General features: G+C 53.7%; 1 protein-coding gene across 1 annotated transcript in view; it reads left to right on the forward strand.

The window, feature by feature from the left end:
* KY (kyphoscoliosis peptidase) overlaps positions 1-21,138 on the forward strand; it is a 43,272-nt gene extending 22,134 nt beyond the window's left edge. The window contains exons 6-11 of the mRNA XM_032869647.1: positions 346-428; positions 4,501-4,609; positions 6,101-6,218; positions 14,551-14,739; positions 15,922-16,112; positions 20,202-21,138. Coding sequence (XP_032725538.1) covers positions 346-428; positions 4,501-4,609; positions 6,101-6,218; positions 14,551-14,739; positions 15,922-16,112; positions 20,202-21,097 — 1,586 coding nt within the window. The 3' untranslated portion in view covers positions 21,098-21,138. The remainder of the gene's footprint in view (positions 1-345; positions 429-4,500; positions 4,610-6,100; positions 6,219-14,550; positions 14,740-15,921; positions 16,113-20,201) is intronic.
* The last annotated feature ends 457 nt before the right edge of the window (positions 21,139-21,595 follow it).

Below are 21,595 nucleotides of genomic sequence, written 5' to 3' on the forward strand. Positions count from 1 at the left end.
AAGCTGTATGATGGGGAGAAGGGGGTTCCATCATTAATATATCTGAACACTGCTTAGTTCATTGAGGGGAAACCAGTTTCTTTACAGCGGACTTACCGGGGTCTGCAAATAGGCTTAGATCCCCTGTGAGTCTCCAGAAGAACTGGAGGAGTTGTCATTGTTCACAAGCCAATTTGACTCAAGAACGCTTCCAGGAGATCTAGCCCTTTGGGAGCAGTGTTTCAGGCTCTGGGAAGCATGTTGAAGGTTGGGAAATCCCAGCTCCTCAAAAAGACAGAAAGGCCTGGGCCAGGCCACCCTTGTCAGCAGGCCTCAGTAGCTGACCAAGCCTTCCTGCGTTTGCAGCCTACCCCTGGGATCGGTCCAGCCTGAAATCCATGCCCCTGGACCTGCGGCACTTTGAGAAACTGGACACCTATGCCTCACAGGTAAGGGAACAAACCCCTCTGTGTAAGGTGGCTTGGCGATTCCCGAGTCAGGGTAATGAAGCCTTTCTTCGGGTCCCTTCTGAGTGCACCTGCAGTCCCTTGGGCAGATGGCCTAGAGTGCTTATTCACATCATACGGATGGGGAAAAGAAGGCCAAGGCACCAGACCCCTGCCCAGGACAGAAGCCCATTCCATCCCCCCAGTGCTGCCCGCGGGGTCCTGACGTACCCCCCACCCAGGGTGCACACCCTGCAGGCATGTCTGATTGGAAGGGCCACAAAGTGGGGCCCATTGCCAAAGTTGAGTCATCGTAGGCTGGTAAGCAGGGAGGTCATCTATAGTCTAAAAAGACCACCCTGTGGTTGGCACCTAGTAGGTGCTCAGGAAGCTAGGTTGGTGAATTGATGAGTGGATGGATAGGGACCTGAATGCAGAGTCAGATTTGAGGCAGGACCATCAGCAGGGGGCGGTCCGCTGTCCCAGAAGGAGCAGGTGTGACGTGGATTAAGTGGGAAAAATGAGAGCAGAGAGGAGTGGAAAGGTCAGCACTAAGCTGCAGGCGAAGGGAGGACGGCATCCCGGTGTATGTGAGGGAGGTGGAAGGCAGGGGGCTCACAGGCTGCTGGACTGAGGGACGGAGGGAGGGTGGGATAGCTCCTTGCTACAGGGAGCAAGGGTCAGGGGTGACGAGTTTGTTTCGGGGCAGTGGGCTTTAGTACCTGGGAACAGCATGGGAAGTGACCACTGGGCAGCCCGTCTCCAAGCCCAGAGCCCTCTCCAGCCTGAAGAGACCTGGGCAGGAAACACTGATCCAGGAACCAACAGATTGAGCTAAGAGCTGAAGCCATGGGTGGGTGTCATCTTGGGGAGGACAGGGTACGAGGTCCAAAAGGGCCCTGAGCCACCTGAGACCAAGGCAAGACCAGGAAGGATCAATGTTCTCGAAGGTACAAGGAGAGCTCCTTGAGGTCAAGGATGGTCAATAGCATGAGCCGCTCAGTCTGGTCCAGTGAGGTCAGGATAGACTCATTTCCACTACTTCCTCATTGAAGCACTTCCTATTCCCAGAGGGGGAGTTGAGAGGAGGGTCAGATCCTCAGCCAGACTCAGCCAGGCTGAGGAGCAAAGCAGGGGTGAAGGAGGAGGGAGTGGAGAGAAGACCCCACAGGAACCTGGCAGAGAAAGGGAGGTGAGATGTAGGTAGCCCTAAGAAGGAGATCTGGGGAGGGGGTGCAGACAGGAGGGGATAGGGCAGCCAGGACTGGAAGGGAGGAGGTAAGGACACAGGTGAGCAGGGGCACTGCCTGAGAAGAGTAAGGCCTGCAAAGACAAGAGGCCCAGACCGAAGGCTGACAGAGAGGCTGGCTGCATGGGAGGAGGTTCATTGAGTGGAAATCCTGCCTGAGTCTTGTTGAGTCTGAGGCCAGGTTGTCTCAGAGGGAGAGAAGGGTGGTATGTCAGCGTCTGATGAGGGTGGGATGTGTTCAAATGGCTGCCAGAAGGGACAGGACAGGCTGCTGGCCAGGCTTGGAGAGCAGTGCTGGGAGCCCAGCTGAGGCCAGAGACCCAGCCACAAAGCAGTGGGTGTCCAGAGCCTGCCAGGCCCTGGTAGAGCCGGGAGGTAAGGACCAATGGCCCAGAAGCCAGGAGGTTAAGTCAGGAGTCACCCAGGCTGGAGTGGGGGCCCTGCGATGTGTCAGGTGCTGTCCTTGGCCCTGAGAAAGGCACAAAGACGAGAACTGTGGGGTTGGAGCTAGACATTGAATAAAAGGAGGCAGACAGCAGCTGGGTGGGTGGGAAGCAGAAGCGGGGTCGAGTTCTCCTTGTGGTCAGACAGTACATCCTGGAGTGCTGAGGTGAGTGGCGGAAAGGATCCAGGAGCTCAGGGAGTACAGTAGGATGGGGGCTGGCCAAGGTGCAGGCAAGAATTAAGCACCCAGTTGCCCCAGCTTCTCTAGAAAGATTAAACATAGTCAAGGCTGCGTTGCCTGCAACCCCAGCCATTTTTCCTCCTGAGGGTCCCTGCAAGAAAACCTCATATGTTCTTTCTTTTAATTGTGGTAAAATACATATAATTTAAAATTTGCCACATTAACCACTTTTTGGTGTGAAACTCAGTGGCACTGACTGCCTTCATGATATTGTACAACCATCACCCCAAACAAAAACTCTATACCCATATAACTGTCACTCTCTGTTCTCCCTGGTAACCGGATTACTCGCTGTCTCTCTGAACTTGTTTACTCTCGATATTCCATGTAAGTGGAATCACCCCGTACCTGTCCTTTTGTGTCTGGCTTGTATAGCCTCACGTTTTCAAGGTTCACCCGTGTTGTAGCATGTGTGAGAACTTCATTGCTTTTCATGGATAAATAATATTTCATTGTAGAGATATACTTCATGTGTTTACCCGTTCATTGTGATGGACACTTGCGTTGTTTCTGTCTTCTGTGTATTGTGAATGATGCTGCAATGAACATAGGTGAACAAGTGTCTGTCTCACTCTCTTCAGTTCTCTTGGGTATATACCTAGGAGTGGAATTACCAATCATACGATAATCCTGCTCAGCTGTTTGAGGAACCACCAAACTGTTTTCCACAACACCTGCGCCATTTTACATTTCCACTCACGGGGCACAAGAGTTCTAATTTCTCCACATCCTTACTCTCTTTTTTACTATAGCCCTCCTAGTGGGTGTGAAGTGGCGTCCTGTGGTTTCGATTTACATTTCCCTAATGATGTGAGAAGCTTTTCATGGGCCGTTTATATATCTCTGAAGAAGTGTATATTCAAATCCTTCATCCATTTTAAAATTGGGTTGTTTGTCTTTTTGAGTTGCAGGAGTTCTTTATATATTCTGGATATTAATCCCTTACAAGAGTTGAGTTGTAGGAGTTCTTTATATATTTTGGATATTAATCCCTTATCAGAAATGTGATTTGTGACTATTTTCTCCCATTCCACAAGTTGTCTTTTCACTTTCTCAGTCATGTTCTTTGATGCCCAGAAGTTTTTTATTGTTATGAAGCCCAATAAATCCATTTTTTCTTTTGTAACTCGTGCTTGTAGCATTCTATCAAAGAATCTGTTGCCAAATCCAAGGTCATGGTTATTTATTCCTGTGTTTACTTCAAAGAGTTTTATCATGTTTGTTCTTTTATTTAAGCCATTGATCCTTTTTGAGTTAACTTTTTTAAAAGATCTCTTTATTTATTTAGGGAGAGAGAGAAAGAATTTCAAGCTGACTCCCTACTGAGCCCAGAGCCCGACACAGGGCTCAATCCCACAACCCTGAGATCATGACCTGAGCCAAAACCAAGAGTTGACTGCTTAACTGACTGAGTCACCCAGGCACCCCAAGTTAATTTATGTATATGGTATGAGGTAGGGGTCCTACTTCATTCTTTTGTAGGTGTATATCCAGTTGTCTAGCACCATTTGTTAGAGACTATTCTCTCCCCACTGAATAGACTTGTTTCCTTGACAAAAAAGTCAGTTAGTCATAGGGGTATAAGCTAATTTTTTTGACTCTCAATTCTATTCCACTCACCTATATGACCCTTGTGTGAGTACCACACTATTTTGATTACTATAGTTTTATCGTAGGTTTTGAAATCCAGAAATGTGAGTCCTCCAACTTTGTTCTTATTTTTTCAAAATTGTTTTGGCTATTCTGGGCCCCTTGCCATTTCATATGAAGCTGAGGATTGGTTTTTCCATTTCTGCAAAAGAATTTTGTAGGGATTGTGTTAAGTCCATAGATCACTTTGGGTAGTACTGAATATGGGTAGGAGCTGCTACAGCTGCCCAATGTCCACCCACCTGGATGGCTCCAGGGTCTGCCAAGAAAGGGTGTGTGGCTCTAGGGCCAGTGACTTAGCTGGTCAGCACTCCCTAATCTGTCCATCCCCCCAACCAAAGGCTGCCCTCAGCCGAGCCCTTGTGCCTCTGGCCCTCTCCTCCTCCTTCTCTGCCTGGAAGAAAAGCAGCACCGGCTGCCAGTAGCAAGGCACTGGGGCTCCCACAGCCCTCATCCAGACCCTGACATAGCCCACCCCTCCCACCCCCCAGGTGACGGTCAAGAGTGGCCTGGACGAGCTGGTGAGCGACCTGCTCCAGGAGGCCCACAGTGACCTGGAGAGGGTCCGCGTGATCTGGATCTGGATCTGCCACCACATAGGTAGGCCCACTTGTGGTGCCGCTGGCTCTAGGACTCCCTTGATACCACTCCCTGAAGGACCCTGTTCCTAGGGGAGACTGGGATTCACTTGACCACAAGTGTGTATGGCGTGAGACGGACAGTAGAGGAGAAGGGTTCCTAGATGGCTAGGTTGAATTACCAAAGACTAACCAAGGAGAGTAAAACATGCCTTGTACTAACAGTCTCCATAAAGGGTCATGGGGTGAGGGATCCCCCGTGGCCATCTGCCCACAGCCAGTGACCAGAGCTAAGGCCTTTTACCCAGGGGCAGCATTCCCTCAGTCCTGGCTCCCTGGTAAACCTGAAGCACAGACCTGAGAACCCAGGACAGAAGGTCATCCCCAAGAAGGACAGGGAAGGTTCATAGATGCTGGAAAGTTATTGCAACACCAGGGTTTCTTAAAGCACCAGTGCCAGAAAGAGTGGGCTGGCCCCTCCCTCTCCCTGTTCCCACACCCACGACCTCAGCCCCGTCTCCAGGCACTCTGAGCAACCTCAGGGGGCCTGGGCCTGGGCCTGGGCCTGTGCACGTGTCCCCAGCTCTGCACAGGACAGCCTTGAGAGTCTGGCCAGGTCAAACCAGACCCCACAGGGGCTGCTAGGGGGATGTTGGATGTTGGATGCTGCCCCTTGCAGTCAGTGGAAGAGCCAGGTGGTGCGGTGGACTTCTAGCATTTTCCCTATGACCTTCTAATCAGTGGAGAGGCCTTCCTGATCTGCTGCCACTGGGCTTTTCCTTTGTCCTCCCAGAGCAGCAGTGAGGGATGCAGCTTAGAGGATGAACTCACCTGACACAGGTAGGGTATCTGACCACAGAGCCTGAGAGGCCACTTCCTCCCTCCCCAAAGCCAGCAGCTCCGTTCAGCCTGGGCCTTAAGGGAGCAGAATCAGAAACAGAACATTAGTAAGACACACATTTCCTGCCTGCCACCCTCACACACGTTCCCTTCATGCCCTCAGCGGCCACAGTGATTCCTGCCTCAGGGCCTCCTACCAGGCCTTCACTACCCAGCAGCCCCCGTTTAGCAGTAGCTCAAAGCGCCCCTGTGGGTCAGCATGAGACCTTGGGGTAGCAGCTGCAGCACGGTGGTGAGCAGCCTCCCAGGAACTGCTTACGGAGCTGTGTGGTGGGGAGGACAAGGGCAGAGGACAAGGGCCTCATCCCCTGGTGCTGTCTTGGCCCCCTTCCCTTCCAGCCTCTCCTCAGAGGCCTAACAAGTCAGGCAGCCTGCTCTGCCGATGCTTCACTATCCCGCTTGCCACCTGCACAAGGAGGTGACATTTCCCAGAGCTTGCCCTGGCTGGGCCTGGTTCCCTTCAGCCTGCGGTGGTTTCTCCGGGACCTGAGGGAGGCCAGTCCAAATGGTGCTGAAAAGCCAGCAGAGGGTGGGTACAGTGTCACAGGCCACAGGCAACCACCCCTGGTTGGCTCCCAGGACCTGCTTACTCACAGCCTTCTCTGCCCTGCAGAGTATGACGTTGAGGCCGCCCAGGAAAAGGATCGCCAGGCCTTCAAGCCCACAGATATCCTGCGGACCCAGAAGACCAACTGTGATGGCTACGCTGGACTCTTTGAGAAAATGTGCAGGTAAAAGCGGGGTCCCACGGAAGGCAGGCAGCCCCGGGCTGACCACTGCAACCCCTCCCTCCCTTCTCCCTTTCCAAAGAGCCTCACGTACCTTCAAGGCCCACATTCCAGGCCTGAAAACGGAGTTTGCAAACTCTGCTCTGGAATCCAAGTGAGTCCTGAAAAGGTCAATTTCTCCCTCTTTAACACCAGCATAATTGACTTTGTACCATCTGCCGGGTTTCGCGATGCATTAACATAATGGCAGATGAAAGCGCAGAGATAATTTGGTTATAAAAGGCCCCTTTTCCACCTTCTCTGATCTCTGCTTGGCTGAAGGTTAGAAGAATGGCAGGTCTGGGAGCAGTGGGACAGTGGCTCCTGATGCCAAGGGGACAGTGAAAGCCTGTCCTCAGGCTGGCACGGGGTCCCTCTCTCAGGGGAAACAGATAATCTCCTACCTGAAAGGATTTGTCAGCTAGAGGAGCTGAATAAGTAGGAAGTTAGGCTTTTCTCTTAGAGGCTTTGGGCTCCATTTTCATTGTTTTGGGAATGAGCTCCTGGCCAGGCCCCCGAGTGGGTAACAGCAGCTAAGGAAACCACTTGTGTGCGGAGGCACCATTGCTGGTTCTAGGTGACCTCCAGAGAGACTCCAGGCTGGTGGAGCCCCGCTGACCTCACAGCTTCCCATGCCCACCGTCCAAGGTCTGCTGGGTTCCTGGGTTCCTCGGGAAACAGTCGGGGAGCCCAGGAGACCGCTGAAGAGCCTCTTCCCTGGGGAAATGGATAGGCTCCGCCCACCATGTCTGCAGGCCTCTGGTAGTGGGCCTTCGCAGGCACCCATGTCAGCCCACCAGGACTCAGGTGCAGATTCGTCAAACCAAGTACAGCAGCAGACACTCAGGGGTCCACAGGTGGGCAGTTGTGACGTGTCGGGGATGTGTGTACATGTTGAAGCAGACAGCCCAAGACGTCCTGCTCCTGCAGACATGCAGCTCTTTCCTGGCCTAACCCCTCCCCCACCGCCCTGTTGTTGGGCTCTCCCACCTTCCCACACCACGTGCTCTTCATGTCCCCCACCTCCACGCCCCACCCCTGACACCCCTGTCCCAGAGGCAACCAGGACAGGTCAGACCCCTGTGGATGCCAGCCCCTCCGCAGACCATCTACTCCACCAGAGCGGGCTTTCCCTCCCACCCCTCCCATTCCTACCCCAGCTCCAGGCCCTGGGCACCCCAACGTGCCTGGGGGCCTCTCCAGGAAACGGGATCCTCACTGGCCATCTGCCCAGACTCCCTAGGCCCTGGGTTCCTGAACAGGACCCACAATAGGCTCACACTGTCCTGTAAAGTCCTCCAAAATCCGACCTCTGGCTCCCTTCCAGCCCTGCACCCTGAGACACTGTCCGCACTTCTGTGTCCTCAAGCTCACTCCACTCCCCTCTCTCTAATGCTCCTTCCAGCCCCACTCCTGGATAGTCAAACACCCCCCCACCCCGACCACATTGTCCCCTCCCTTGATGTCATCAACACACCATATACACGGGCTCCGGGCTTGCCATATGCTTTTATTTAGTAACTTTTCCAAAATTAAAAAAAAAAAACTTATTAATTATAGATGATTTATAAAAGGCACAGGAGCAAAAAGAAGAAAATTAGGTCATTCTGACCACTTAGAGATAACACTTAACATTTTGTCACATTCCTTCCCAGACTCTATCATATACATGTTACCTGTGCTCATTTTTCCTTACCTGTCTTGTGGGGCTAATAGGTCTTTTATGTGTCTTCAGCCGCCCTCTCTTTGTTTCTGCTACCCCTGTGAATACCCAGCTCAGAATCCTACACACCATAGGCCCAGGATGACCAGAAATGACAAGATATTCATAGCAGATTTGTATGAAATGGGCCTCCCTCTCATTTTAAATCATGGACTAACCCTCAGTCTGTTTTCAGCTCTATTTGTGCCTGGCACCTTTCAAAGTGTAATTTTCATCTTAGCTGGCCAACTTGATTTTTCAGGCATAAGATTTTTCAGTCATAGGATACATCCTTCTTTATCCAGTTATAAGCCTTCCAAGCATGGTGCTGAGGGGTGCCAGACTGAAAGTCAGAAAGACGTTCGCCGTCCTCAGCTCCCCTGTCCTTAATTTCCAGTCCTCAATTTACCACTTGTTAATTGCGTTCCTTCCGGAAAGGCACTAACTTCTCAGAGTCTCAGTTTTCCCATCTGTACATGGGGACCGTAGTGCCTGCTGGCAGTGCTAGGGTTAAGTGAGAACATGCAGTTTGGAGTTTGCTCACCTGACTTTGGGGTTGTTGGGTTGTTTTCGTTTTTTGTTTTTAATGTTGCCTGTCTTTCTTGAGTATGGGAACACTGTCACTCAGTGGAACTGTCCCGCAGACACACATAGACCCAGAAAACTGACACTTGCCTCAAGTGAACCTGTCAGTTTTGGGCCCGATCCGGATGCTTAACAATGGGCTTCCTCTGGGCTGCACCTGATGATTAAATCACATCCCAACATTTTGCATCATTTCAAGCTAGGTTCTAATCTGGCAGTCAGCATGTGAAAACTCTGTTCATTGCTCAGACGGTTAACGGTAGCTCACAGTTCCCTGGATCCCTTTAACTTTGGCTTTAAAGATCAGTAACCTCGCCCATGCATCACTTTCCTAATTCCCCTACTTTCCGAATAATTGCCAGAGGTCTGGTAAATTCATTAGCTGAGTCCTTAATAACAGAAGACATGTAATCCTCACTTGCTGATTGATCCCAGCTCGGCTGTCAGCGCGGCCTCTTAGCAAGAGTAGTACCCACACGGCCATCATTACTTCTGCCCGTCCATTCTGCCTCCTTGCAGCGGCCTCATTAAATACTGATTGAATAGAGTAATTCGGTGGGGAACTCAGATATTTTTGCAACATCCTTCATTTCCTCATCGTCTTTCCCAGGTAACCGATGTGAGTTTTTTCTGTTAGTGCATTGCTTTTAACTGCTGGTCTGGCTTCTTTCTGACTTCCCATCATCCAGCATTAGTGTCCCTTCTTTTGCCTCAGTTCCCCTTGGCCTTCATGAATTCTGCTTAACCTCCTTGCAGCGGCCAAGCTTCAGTTCCCAGATTCCTGCCACCAAGTCAGCCTCCAGTACCACCCCTCCCCCTGTTATCATGACTCTGGCACCACCAGCTGGCAGAGTTTCCAGAGACTCTGGGGAAAGCCTGGAGTTTAGTGCTCGTTTGAGGCTTTGATGCTGGGGAGACTGGTTGTCAACAGTCAGGTGTCAGCCGGTTCCCCGTCCATCCTCCTGCTGTCACAAAGAGCAAGAGCAGTGGCCCGCTTCTCCTCAGCCTGATGTCCCAGACGATCCCAACACATCATTTGCTTCCAAAGGCCCCAAAGGCTGGAGAGTGACCATTTCACCCTCCTGAGAAAGGCAGATATCCTGGCTTACCTGAAATTATGCCCAGATCTGACTTTGTCATATAAAGTCTCTGAAAAGGACATCTGAATTCCCCCGCCCTTGTAGATACACTGAAGGCTAGTGCCCACGGAGATGAAGGATGTCACTCCAACAAATCATCCTTTAATTTTGCTCCACCCATTCATTTATAAATTAAAACATATCTTGACATACTAAAGGACATCACAAAGCTTCCTGAACTGTGTGTGTCAGGACAGCTGAGTCCTGCGGCTGCTCTGGCCACTGGTGGGATGTGTGTCCCCAAGCAAGTCAGCCTCCCTTTCTGTTCTTCTGACTCCTCGCTTGTCAGAGAGGAAGGCCCTGAGGTCACACGCCCAAAAGGCCCGACACAGGGCCTCAGAGTGAGAATAATTACTGCGGTTGTAGTTACTGACCTCACCATTAAGGGTGGTGCGAGAAAGGGGAAAGGAGACCGTGCAGTGGAAATAGAGGCACTGTCAGATTTACAGGAAATCGGCTCTATAAACAGCAAAACATAAGCTATGGTTCTGCTTGTTCTGCTTTGGTATAAAAAAATCACAAAATTTGGGGGGCACCCGTGTAGCTCGGTTGGTGGAGCGGCCGACTCTTGGTTTGGGTTCAGGTCATGATCTCAGGGTCATGAGCTCGAGCCCCACATCAGGCTCTGCACTTGGCACGAGCCCGCTCATGATTCTTTCTCTCGGTCCCCCTCTGCCCCTCCCCACTATTTACGTGTTCTAGATAGATAGATAGATAGATCTTTTTTAAAAAGGATAGAAAATAATCAACATTTTCATTGAGGTACAAAAAAAAAAAAGGAAGAAGAGCATGCTTCCTTGCAACTCCCATTAACTCCCTCCCTCCCTCTCTTATTTTCCACGTGGCTCCCATTCCCTGGAGATCTGATGGGAGCTGGAGCGGTACACTGAGGTCAGAGCCTGCCCCTGCAGGGCACATGGCCCACCCCAGACAACGCAGCCACCCGGAGGGGGCCTGGCAGTGGTGGGGCTAATGCAGTGTTCCAGGTTCCCATGACAGGCCGTGGACCCTGTCTGTATACAAGAACAGTCACAGATAGGCTGCACCCCCTCTGCAACTGATACCACAGGTGTTGGCCATTTAAAAGCTACCACAGGTACAAACCAAGACCCTGCGGCCTGAGGTTATCAGATCGATGTCCTGGAATGGTATTTTGTGCTCTAGAATGGCCAGTCAGATCTCATGAGGAGGTGGAAACATTTCTCATCTTCTATCTCTTATTCCATGCTCTCCTAGATCTTTCCAGCAAATTCCTCTTCCTTTGGGTCCCCTAAAAGGGCTGTGTGCATCACTAGCATTTTAGTGATGGTTCACTTATCTAGGGCAGCCAATGAACTTTCCTTTCAGAATATTTTATTAGGCTATAGTATTTATTATATGATATGATATGATATGATATGATATGACAACCCTAACCCTAACCCTGGTGCCTGGTACATGCTTTGCACAAAAGTCAGTGGTCTTTCAATGGCAAGAAATGTTTGTGGGTCGTCCTGACTAGCAACCAGCAGCTGGAATTACTAGTCCCACAATTTTGCATGAGAATTATGGATTATTAACAATAATGCTTTACATCATGACTTCTTTGTCCAATTCACCTTGCATATTGCTGCCACATAATAAAATATCCTCCTATCATAGTCAAGCATGGTGTAAACTCACAGCTAAGATTCTTTTTTCTTATTTATTCTGCCCCAGGCATTCTCCATGGCCTTCACAGCTTCCCTCCAGCCTGTCTTAGGATAATTGCCCTGCCTATCAATCACATAATGCCAACCTTTCTTTTTGCCCATGATGGGCCTGGCAAGGTCACCCTAGAGGTGACCATAGAGCTTAGACTGAGCCCAGATCCCCTGACTTGGCCCAGTGACTGCCCCTCCAACCACGCACTTCTACCTCCTTCCGCCCTTCCCAGGCTTGGGGTTGGGCTTTCACTGCTGCTCCCCCACTTGGTTCTCAAAGCCTACGTCCACCCTCATTGGGAAGGTACCCTAGGCCCACTGCCCAGGCACATGGCCTGCCACACTGCCCACAGTGACACCTGCTCTGTTTCACTGCGACCCCCAGGGCCGTGGGGATGTGCAGGGCTCCCCTTCTTTCCTGGACCACAAGGTGCTGTGAGCGGAGGCCGGGCCCCCACGGGCAGCACATCCAGAGGGCCAGAGCTCCCCTCCGTCAGTCCCTTAGTGCAGAACTCTTCCCGGAACTCCACATCCCTCCACATGTGCCCGGAAGTGGATGCACACAGACGTTTCTGGGCAAGAAAGGAAAATAACTCACCGAAGAATGTAATTTCAAGGAGTATTTATGGCTTTTTTCCAATTCTAAAAGTAACACATAATCATTACTGAAAATTTAGAAGATCTAGAGAAGTTTAAAGAAAAAAATTACAATTGCCCATAATGGCATTACTAGAAGACCAGGTGCAGTCTGCCCTCCTTCTCCGCCTCCGGCCCTGCACACGCACAGCCCCCCACCCACACACACACACACTCAGGCCTCGTGCTGACGGCAGGATTTCGTAGGCTTCTGTTCGTTCCTCTTGTGTCAGAAGCACGTCTTACCTCACACTTCTTCTCACTCACTCTGAGTAGGGGGAGCCCTGCCTCCGAGGGAAGCCCCGCAGTGGGCCCCTCCATCCCACCCTTCTAGCCTTGCTCTCGCCCCTCCCCCTCTGCTGCCTGTTTTCTCTGAGACAGTGAACACATTCAGTTCCGACCACCAGAATTACCCACTCACCCTCTCTGCAGCTTCTGAGGCAGGGGACTCCCCAGGCTTGCACAGCCCCCCACCTTCACACCCACTGTCCACCACTCCACCCCAAGGGCTTCTGCTGGGCCTGCTGCCTCCTGTGCTTCCTGCCTCTGGGCTGCCCTTCTGCTCCAGGAGTAGGTTTTGGCCTTTATCAGCAGAAAAACCTGACATCGGGATCCCGTTCCTCTTGCTCTCTGTCCCCGTTCCCTGAGTGCTCCTGAAGTCCTTCCTGGGGCGCCTGGCTGCTCTGTTCCCTTGGCATGTCTCAGAGAGCCTGGGAGGCCCGGCCCTCCTCTGTGAAGCCTGTGAAGCCGCAGGCAGGAGGGGAGGCCTGCACCTCATGGAGGAGGGAAGCCCAGGCACACGTGGGAACAGGACAGTGTTCGGGTGAAGCAGGGTGGAATGTGGAAACGAGCAGGCTCCCCGTTTCGCTTCACAGCTTCTCTCAACGAATGAAAAGTAGTATTTAATCCAGTATTCCAGTGGGCAATCAAACTTTCTGGGGGCGCTTGGGCGGCTCAGCCCACTGTTGAGCATCTGACTGGATTTCAGAGAGTGGTGAGGTGGAGCCCCACCCAGTGTGGAGCTTTCTTGAGATTCTTGAAGGCGCTGCCTCTTCCTCTGCCTCTCCCCTCCCCGCTCCCGTTCCCAAGATTGCTCATATGCAGGTGTTCTCTCATTCTCTAACTCTCTTAAAAAAGAAAAAAAAAAAAAAGATTTAGAAACATATGTTTTTATAGGGAAAATTTCCCCTGTTCCTGTAACGAATGTGGAGCTGTTTTCTCCATCACCCTGAGAGGCCCCTGGCCTTCTTGTTGAGGGCACTGGAGTCCGCAGTGCTGGTCCACAGAAGGCCCCCAGACACCAGAGGCCACCAAGCCTGGCTGACACAGAGAGTACAGAATTGGCTCATGTGAGGAGAGCGCAGAGTAGGGCAGCTGGCGATGCTTAGAGGAGCCCCGAGGGAGCCACCGTGAACATCCTGGGGAGCATAGACAGTGTGTTTGTTATACCAAGCTGCCAGAATTCAAAGAAAAGTCTCTTAAAGAAGGAACACCTTTTTGTCCTTCACACAAAGACCCCCAAGAGGGCTCACACAGGGCGTCCCCTGGGTCAGAACAGCAGCTGGCCCCGGTAACTGCCGTGGCGTGGGCAGGCAGCTGCAGAGGAAGGCCAGCTGCTCATGGAAGGACTCTCGGGCTCTTGCTTTGGTCTTGATGTGGTGCCTCAGAGTTTCAGCTACAAACACCCACACTGTAGCTTGCCCATGATTTCTGTGGTCCCCACAGGTGACCGCCATCCATCCCTCACTCTCCCGGCCACCCGAAGTGGTGCCAGAGTGCTTGTAAGCCATGGAGGAGCACAGTCGAGAGGGCTGGACAACTCAGGCCGAAGGGCCAACGTTTCCACCCCTCAAAGGACATCTATGGGGGACACTGAAACTGTGGCCAGGACAGTCAGTCAGCATACGACCTGAACGCACTGTGGTAGCCCTGGCAGGTGGACCTGAGTGATCTTAGCCATGGGCCCGTCTGCCCTGGGCAGGGCTGGATATACTGGCTGGCCTGCCCTGGCTGTCTTAACACAGGTGTCCTAAAGCATGATGTCATGGAGAGAGTAGGGCTCAGCTTTCTTCTGTACCCTCATCCCCCACCCCTCCCTGACACCCTATCCCTGTCACCCAGACCCAACTTCTCAGCCACGTGTTTCGAGCTTTTCTGATCCTTCAAAAACATCATCCTTTCCCTGGTTTCCATGTTCTTGGGGGCGTCCTCGCCACTGCACCCATGGTCCTCCTGAAGACCTCAGGTGGAGCACTCAGGCGGGTTTGATCTGGGGAAAGATGTTTCTAAAGTGATTTGCTCAGTCTCTAGGGAGGAGTGGGCAGTGGGGACTGAAGCCAGTCTGCGCCAGTAGGACCAGCCCTGTGTTCCCTGTCTCCTAGCCCTGGAAATAACAGCCCTCAGGCTGCCTGTATGGGACTGTGTGAAAGGGAAGGGAAAGGAGAGACACAGAGGGACTGACAGCAGACTTGCCTGAGGCCTGGGGCCATAGATTTGCAGGGGTCCGGCAACCCCAGCAGGAGCCACCTCTCAGATCCCCGTCCCGCCCCCAGGATCGCTGGAGTGCAGTGCGTGACTGTGCCTGGCTACTCCAAGGGCTTTGGCTACCAGACGGGGCAGAGCTTCTCAGGGGAGTTTGACCATGCCTGGAATGCTGTGTACCTGGAGGGGAGATGGCACCTGGTGGACAGCACCTGGGGCAGTGGCCTGGTGGATTCTAGCACCTCCAAATTCACCTTCCTGTAAGTAGAAATCTCAGGGCTGTTGGGTGTCCAGCTGGTGGAAAGCGGGGAGGCACGAGGTTGAAGGAGGGCTGGGAGGGCCAAGGGCACCTCTCCTTGCTGCTGGCCACTCCCAGGCTTCTTCCAGCTCTGTAGTGTGCTAGGTCCAAGCCAGTAGGAAGAGCTGGATCTTTCTGTCCCCTCACCGTCCACTGCCTAAAGCCCTCCTCTGGCTCCCCATCGCTGCCTTGGCCCAAGGGCTGAAAGCCCCGCATCTGCCCACAGGCCACACAAGAGCAGAAGGAAAGTTGAGAGTTGCTTCACCGTCCGCAGATTCCCTTCAGGCCTTGGACCCACTGGCTGTGTTACGACACAGGAAAGTCAGAATTCCCTTCCTCCACTTCTCCACTCAATGCAGCCACATCACACCACTGAGGAAGGGGTTCTGTTTGTGGGAAGGGGTGCTGTGGGTGCACAGAGTCCCTGTGAGCCACGGTGGGGCAGGGTGCTGGGCCGCAGGGCACTGCAGCACGTCTCTTCTCCAAGGCTCTGGCCAACTCCGGTTTTACCCTACAGCCATGACATCCACCCGGGATCATAACATCTCTCAGCGACTCAGATTCTTTTTTATCTCGAAAAATGGGAGCGTTGTCTCTGATTTTTGCAGTTTAAATCTCGACAGGCCGGCACACAAGCCAAACACAAGCTACGCATGAAGCTTTAGTTCAGAGGAGTCTCCCTATTCTTCTCTTGATCTCCATCACTGACCGCTAGAGAGCCATGTCTCACTGGGCCCAGGGATCCCAAGAGGGCTGCTCACCCAGCACCTCCGCTGCCTGCCCTCTCTCCATCATGCTAGCTGACACCGGGTGCCTGGGTTATGCCTTTGCTCCCTCAAATCTCTACTGGGCTTTGAGAGTAGGCAGAACCCATTCCCCACCTGGACACCGCTCCACCTGGAGTAGGCCTTCCTGCCATGGCCCCTATTTCTGCAAGCAGCCATGGAGGGGCCATCTGCTGTGCCCGTGATAAGACTGGAGATAGTGCCTCTCCCCACTGGGTTGTTGGCAGGACCCCTCCTGTGGAGGTGCTAAACAAAAGAAGGCCCCAAATGTCCCCCTGCGAGCCCCCACCTCCTTCTCCACAGAGCTGAGGCCTACTTACCCCCATGACTACTGACCAGCTTCCCCCCCCCACCTCTAGCTACAATGAATTCTACTTCCTCACCCACCCTGCGCTGTTCATCGAGGACCACTTCCCAGACAACAAGAACTGGCAACTGCTAAAGCCACCTCAATCCCTGAGGCAGTTTGAGAGCAACATGTATCACAAGAGTGAATTCTACAACAAGGGGATGCTGAGCGCCCACCCAGAGACTTCTGTCCTCAGAACAGGTAAGCCCAAAGCTGGTGGCTGCCACACTGGCAGCAGGGACGGGAAGCCAGCTCTGCCCCTCAGGCATCTGGGCACCCAGGGGACCCAGCCAGGGCCCGGGAGCTCCCTGTAAGCTGTGTGTATGTGCAGATGCCCACTAAGGCAGCCAAGGCCATCGGGGCCCTCGGGGGAGGACACAGCCATAGGTTACATTTGCAGGGGCAGACACCTCCTCATGGCAGCATAAACCAAAAAGCAGCTGCATAGGAAACGCTTGGGTGTCCCTAGGCCTTAGGACCCCAATTACAGCCCGGCCTGTCAGGGAGCCAGGAACAGAGGGTCCCCAGCTGGGTGAGTCTCTCTCAGTTCCTGCAGCAGGTAAAGGATCACCTCAGGCCTGGCTGTCCCCACCTCCCAGTTCGGATCCCTGACAGAAGCTCACTAGCCTGCTGTGTTCTCCCGAACTCCTGACCAAGAGGACATGTTGGCTCAGCCAAGCTGGGCTCTGTGTGTCGGCGGTCCAAGCAGGGAGTGGGAGAGCAGCGGGGGTCTCCCAGTACAGAGGACTGGGGGAGGCTTTATCAGGGAGTAGCTGCTGAGCGGGACCTTAGGATCTGGAAGAGAGCAGGCGTCACCACACGAAGGGACAGAAACGCTCTGGAAGGACACAGCAAGCCCTCCAACGTCTGAACTCAAGCACCCCAGACCAGGGCTGGCTCCAGGGGCGCAGCCTGCCTTCCTCTCTGTCCTTCCCTTGACAACCTCAGATGCCTGTTGTCTCTGCCAGCTTCCCTCCTGGAGGCAGAGTCCAGCCTTTTCTTCCCAACTTCCCTGGGAGTAGGAAGGGCAGGACCCATAGCTGAGCTGTCCCCGTGGCTGTCCTAGACTGACCTTTGCTCCCCACATCCCCACAGGGGCCACAGGCACCCAGCCAGGTGTGTTTGGGTACTCTGAGGTTTGGGGGGGCAGCTGTGAGGGAGAGGGTACAGAACTGTGGTCACGAGCCTCATGACCTTTGTCTTATGTACGTCGAAGACCCTGATGCCTGGTCCAGGGCCGGGCATATAACCTGGACACACTACAGGGCTCACCACAGCCTAGTTGGTGCACCTACCCCCCCAAGCCCACCCACACACACCCCCACATTTCAGGAAAGGCCTGCCTGTTGGCACCATCTCGGAGAGTAGGGGGTCTCCATACTCCCAGGAGGGAGGGCCTGAGCTGGCACTGGCTGTTAGCATGGAGAGGTCTGTGGGCAGGTCTGCTGGTGAGCCCCATCCCCCATGTAGAGGGATAGGGGCATGGGGAGCACAGGTGTCCCCAAGTTACTTCCAGCTGATTTCTTCCTTCTGCCTCACAATGCTTTCCTTAACCAGTTTGCTGAGCTCTCGAATACTCTTCTAAAACTACAAATATCTGGAGGCTCCTGCTGTTAAAATGACAGTGTGAGATTGCTGTCTTCAAGAACACGTTTTCTGGGCACAGATCAGATGAGGAGCCTGTTCTGACTGGTGTAGGCCATGCAACCACAGCGAAGAATGGACTAGGCCACACCAAAGTCAAATTAATGCCACAGAGTAGAACTTGCCTTGGCAAGAGACACAGAAATGTAAACACTGGGTTTCTTAATATACAGTAATCTCAAATTTGATCCCATATTCGTGATGCATATTTAAGGACTATTTCTTTGTTGGAGCTAGTTTTGTTAAGAGTGGGGAAGAGAAGAAAGCAGGAGAGAGAAGCAGGTGGGAGAAAAGCAAGGAAGGAAGAGGACAGGGGACGTGGGGGGCGGGATGCCAGCAACAGGGGTAAGGGGAGGTGGAGGGAGAAGGGAAGGGATGCAGGAGAGGTCACAGGCTCCCACAGAGTCCCTAGGGCCGCCAGTCCTTCTTTCAAGTCTTCCAGCCATTCTGCAATCCTTTGCCGAGTATCTGCTGGCCCAGGCACCCTGCTGAGGCCTGGGACACACAGGAAAGGAGGCAGGAAGCCAATTCCCCACAGCGCTCATCCCTATGGAGAAGATAGACATCGCAGGAACTAATTCAGTACAACAATGCTAAGGTTCCTGAAGGGGATGTGGAGCGGCAAGAAAGGCCTCCAGGGGAGCTGGACCTTACTGAAGGCTCAGGGAAAGGTTATAGTCAGACGTTGTGCTAAGGTCTTATCTGGTTTAGGGAAAAAGAGTGGAGGGAAGTACAGGTTTGAGGGCTCTGGGATGTGTACCCTGGAGGAGGCAGGAGAATGCGCTGTGGTCCCGAAAAGGAGGTCCTGACTCAGGCCAGGCAGGAGGGGACAGGACTCTCACTGGTCTCCAGTTTGATGGTGACTCACGCAAGTGAACGCAGGAGTGACCAGGTAGCTAATTTGCCAGGGGCCCTCGGATGGGACTCCACATCAAAGGTGAGTTCTGTGCCATCTCACAGCCAACTCCTAAGCAAGATGGAACAGGGCAGGGCCACAAGCTGTTGAAGGCTGAGACAGCCTCTGCACACCGAGCTGGCCTATAAGAGGAAGCAAGGGGAGAGGAGAGATTCAACAAAGAGAGACTGGTAACAAGTCTGTTACTCTGGGGCACGTTCCTTTGGAGGTTACCATAGGACAGATGTTCCATAGTGGCTGGAGGCAGTGGAGAAAGAAAGTGGACAAAGAAGATAGCCCAAAGCACCCCACAAGCAGTTTGGCAGAGAGGGAAGGAACAGCAGCAGAGGGAATGGGCAGCGGTGGCCGGACAGGGCTGGAGCAGGCAGGGGCTGCAGCGGGCAGGGGCTGCGAGAGGAGAAGAGTGCGGCCAGGAGGGTGGGCCAGCAGCCCAGAGGCTCCAAGGAAGTCACTGAAGTCTTTGGAGAGTGGGGACAGAGGCCAGATGAGTTACGTGGGAGGCAGGGGACTGCAGTGGGGAGGGGTTCCCTGCAAGGGAAGGAGGGGACTGCAGTGGGGAGGGGTTCCCTGCAAGGGAAGGCCGGGAAAAGTTTCCAGATGAAGAAGTCCGTGAAGAAACAGAAAGGAGCCAGCCAGTGAGCGCCCATCCTTTCCTTGCGGCCGTTTTGGGATTCTCACTGGCTAGTTGGGAATTAGAACTGAATTCAAGAGCAGAGCAGCCTGGAGTCAGGGCTTTGGGGCAGATTAGAGGGGAAGTCTTGGAGGTACTTGTTCTAGAGCCCAGGCATGGCCTCCCCAGCAAAAGCGTTAGACCTCAGACTGGGAAAAGATTCCTGGTGAGAGTGGCTCTGACTGTAGTCTGTCCCCTTCCTTTGCACTCACCTGTGAACCCGACTGGGGCTGGGGAGGTTGCTGGGACAAGGCACAGGTGTGGGGCTTCAGAGAGGAAGAGGATTGAGGCTCCGCAAGGAGCCACAGCCCCTCCCTATGGTCCTGCAAGGCAGGGAGGACCAGGTAGGGGAGTGCCCATGGTCGGTAGAGCCGGAGAACTGACCACCTATCCCTGAAAAACAGGGACCAGGACAGAGGAAGACAAAACCAGAGGGCAAGGGGAGAGGGGGAGGGGAGGCAAAAGTCCTCCAGAGATAGGCCAAGCCACAGCCAAGTGAGAGTCCTGGGGTGGCAGCAGTGAGGCGAGCCAGGAGGCAGCCCTGCCCCTCGAGCACAGCTTCTGGCAATGAAACCCTCCCAACCAGGTTTGAAGGTCCTGTGTTCACCTGACAGACACTGCCGCTGTAATGAACAGAGGCTGGAGGGAGCATGTAAAATAAGGCTTAAGACTGGAAGAAGACAAAGGGAGCCCCTCCAAGCAGTCACAGGCCTTCCTTGCCCCCGGGCCCTCTCCCCTGCTGGAATCTGGCTAAGCCTCCAGGCCACTTTCATCTAATGAGAATCCAGAATCGGTTGAGTGAGGCAAACAAGTAGAGCTGGGGCAGATTTTCTGCCGAGATGCTCACCCTGAGAGAACCACCTGCAGCCCGCGAGAGGTTTACACGGTGTTCGGGGACATCATCTCAATCACCTAAAATCCATCGTGCTGGAAATACTTACACCGTGGAAATGGGCAGATGCTAGAGTCAGGGCTTCTTCTCCCGAGAGCCAGGTGTTAACCACTCAGCAGCACGTTGGCACATCCCGGGCCGCCCCTGACCCTGGCTCTCTCTCCACAGTGAACGGGAAGGCCACCATCACCATTGAGAGCCGCGCCCCGACACTCTTCATGTTCATGCTCAACGGCAAGCAGGAGCATGGGCTGCTGAGCCTCCGGAAGAACGGGATGAAGCTGGACATATACCCTCCGGCGGTGGGCACCCACAAGCTGCAGATCTTTGCCAAGGGCAACTCCGACGTCTACAGCTCGGTGCTGGAGTACACGCTCAAGTGCAACTACGTGGACCTCAGTGTCCGGCTGCCGGCCGAGTTGCACCAGCCCGTGGGCCCCAGCTGGTTCTCGGAGCAGATGGGCATCGTGAAGCCCTCCCACCCCGACCCCATCATCCACACCAGCGACGGGCGCTGCTCCGTCAGCTTCGGCGTGGAGGAGGGCATCAGCGTCCTGGCTTCCCTGCATGGGGACGAAGGCCCCATCACCGAGGAAACGCAGCGACGCTACATCTTCCAGCTGCAGCGGGAGAAACGGGCCGAGCTGAAGGTCCAGCTGCCCCAGGCAGGCAAGTTTGCCCTCAAGATCTTTGTCAAGAAGAGGCTGGAGCCAGGCAACTACGTCTTCGTCTTCAATTACCTCCTGTGCTGCACCAACACCAAAGTGAACTGGCCCATGTTCCCCGAGAGCTTTGGCAACTGGGGGCAGGACAATGAACTGCTGGAGCCTCTGTCAGGCGTGCTTCCAGCCAACCGGGACGTCTCGTTCAAACTGAAGCTCCACGGGGTTGCCAAAGCCCTGGTGAAGGGGCAGGACACGTGGCCCCTGACCCTGAATCAAGAGGGCTACTGGGAGGGCAGCTGCAGCACGGCCGGCTGCCGCGAGATCTACGTCATGGTGCTGGAGAACGCCAACCACAACTTCTACTCCTACATCCTGAAGTACAAAGTGAACGCACAGTGAGGTCTGGCGCCCCGGCCACCCTCTCCGCCCCTTCCCAGAGGGCTGAGCCCATACTTGCCCAGGGAGGGCCCAACGGAGGTGCAGAGAGCCCCGGATGCCGCCGAGCCTGCATGAAACTACTTCGAGGCCTCTGCCTCAGTCTCTCCACTCGGCCACGGAGGCGGGGATGTTGGGCATCCCACGGCTTCACTTGGCTGTGGCCGCTGCGGAGGGGACGGAGGCACAGGCCCTTTAGAAGAAAAAGGTGCTATGTAAATCCAAGGTATTGTGAACCATACACCACTGCCCAGATGCCCCCTTCTCGTGTTAATGCTCTTGTTGTTTTTATAGGGTTGATGTGGGAAAGCAGGGAGGTAGCCCAGGCAGAAAGCTTTTCACGCGATGGTGAGAGAATTGTCCTCCATGCCCAAGAGAGACCGGTCTGCAAGGCTGAGTCACCCTGAATGAATCACAGAGCCCCTTTCAGGTAGCCTCCGCGTCTCTCACAGATTCCTGGAC

This window comes from Lontra canadensis, unplaced genomic scaffold (genome assembly GCF_010015895.1).
Source record: "Lontra canadensis isolate GAN:19392208 unplaced genomic scaffold, GSC_riverotter_1.0 scaffold38, whole genome shotgun sequence".
Classification (NCBI taxonomy): Eukaryota; Metazoa; Chordata; class Mammalia; order Carnivora; family Mustelidae; genus Lontra; species Lontra canadensis.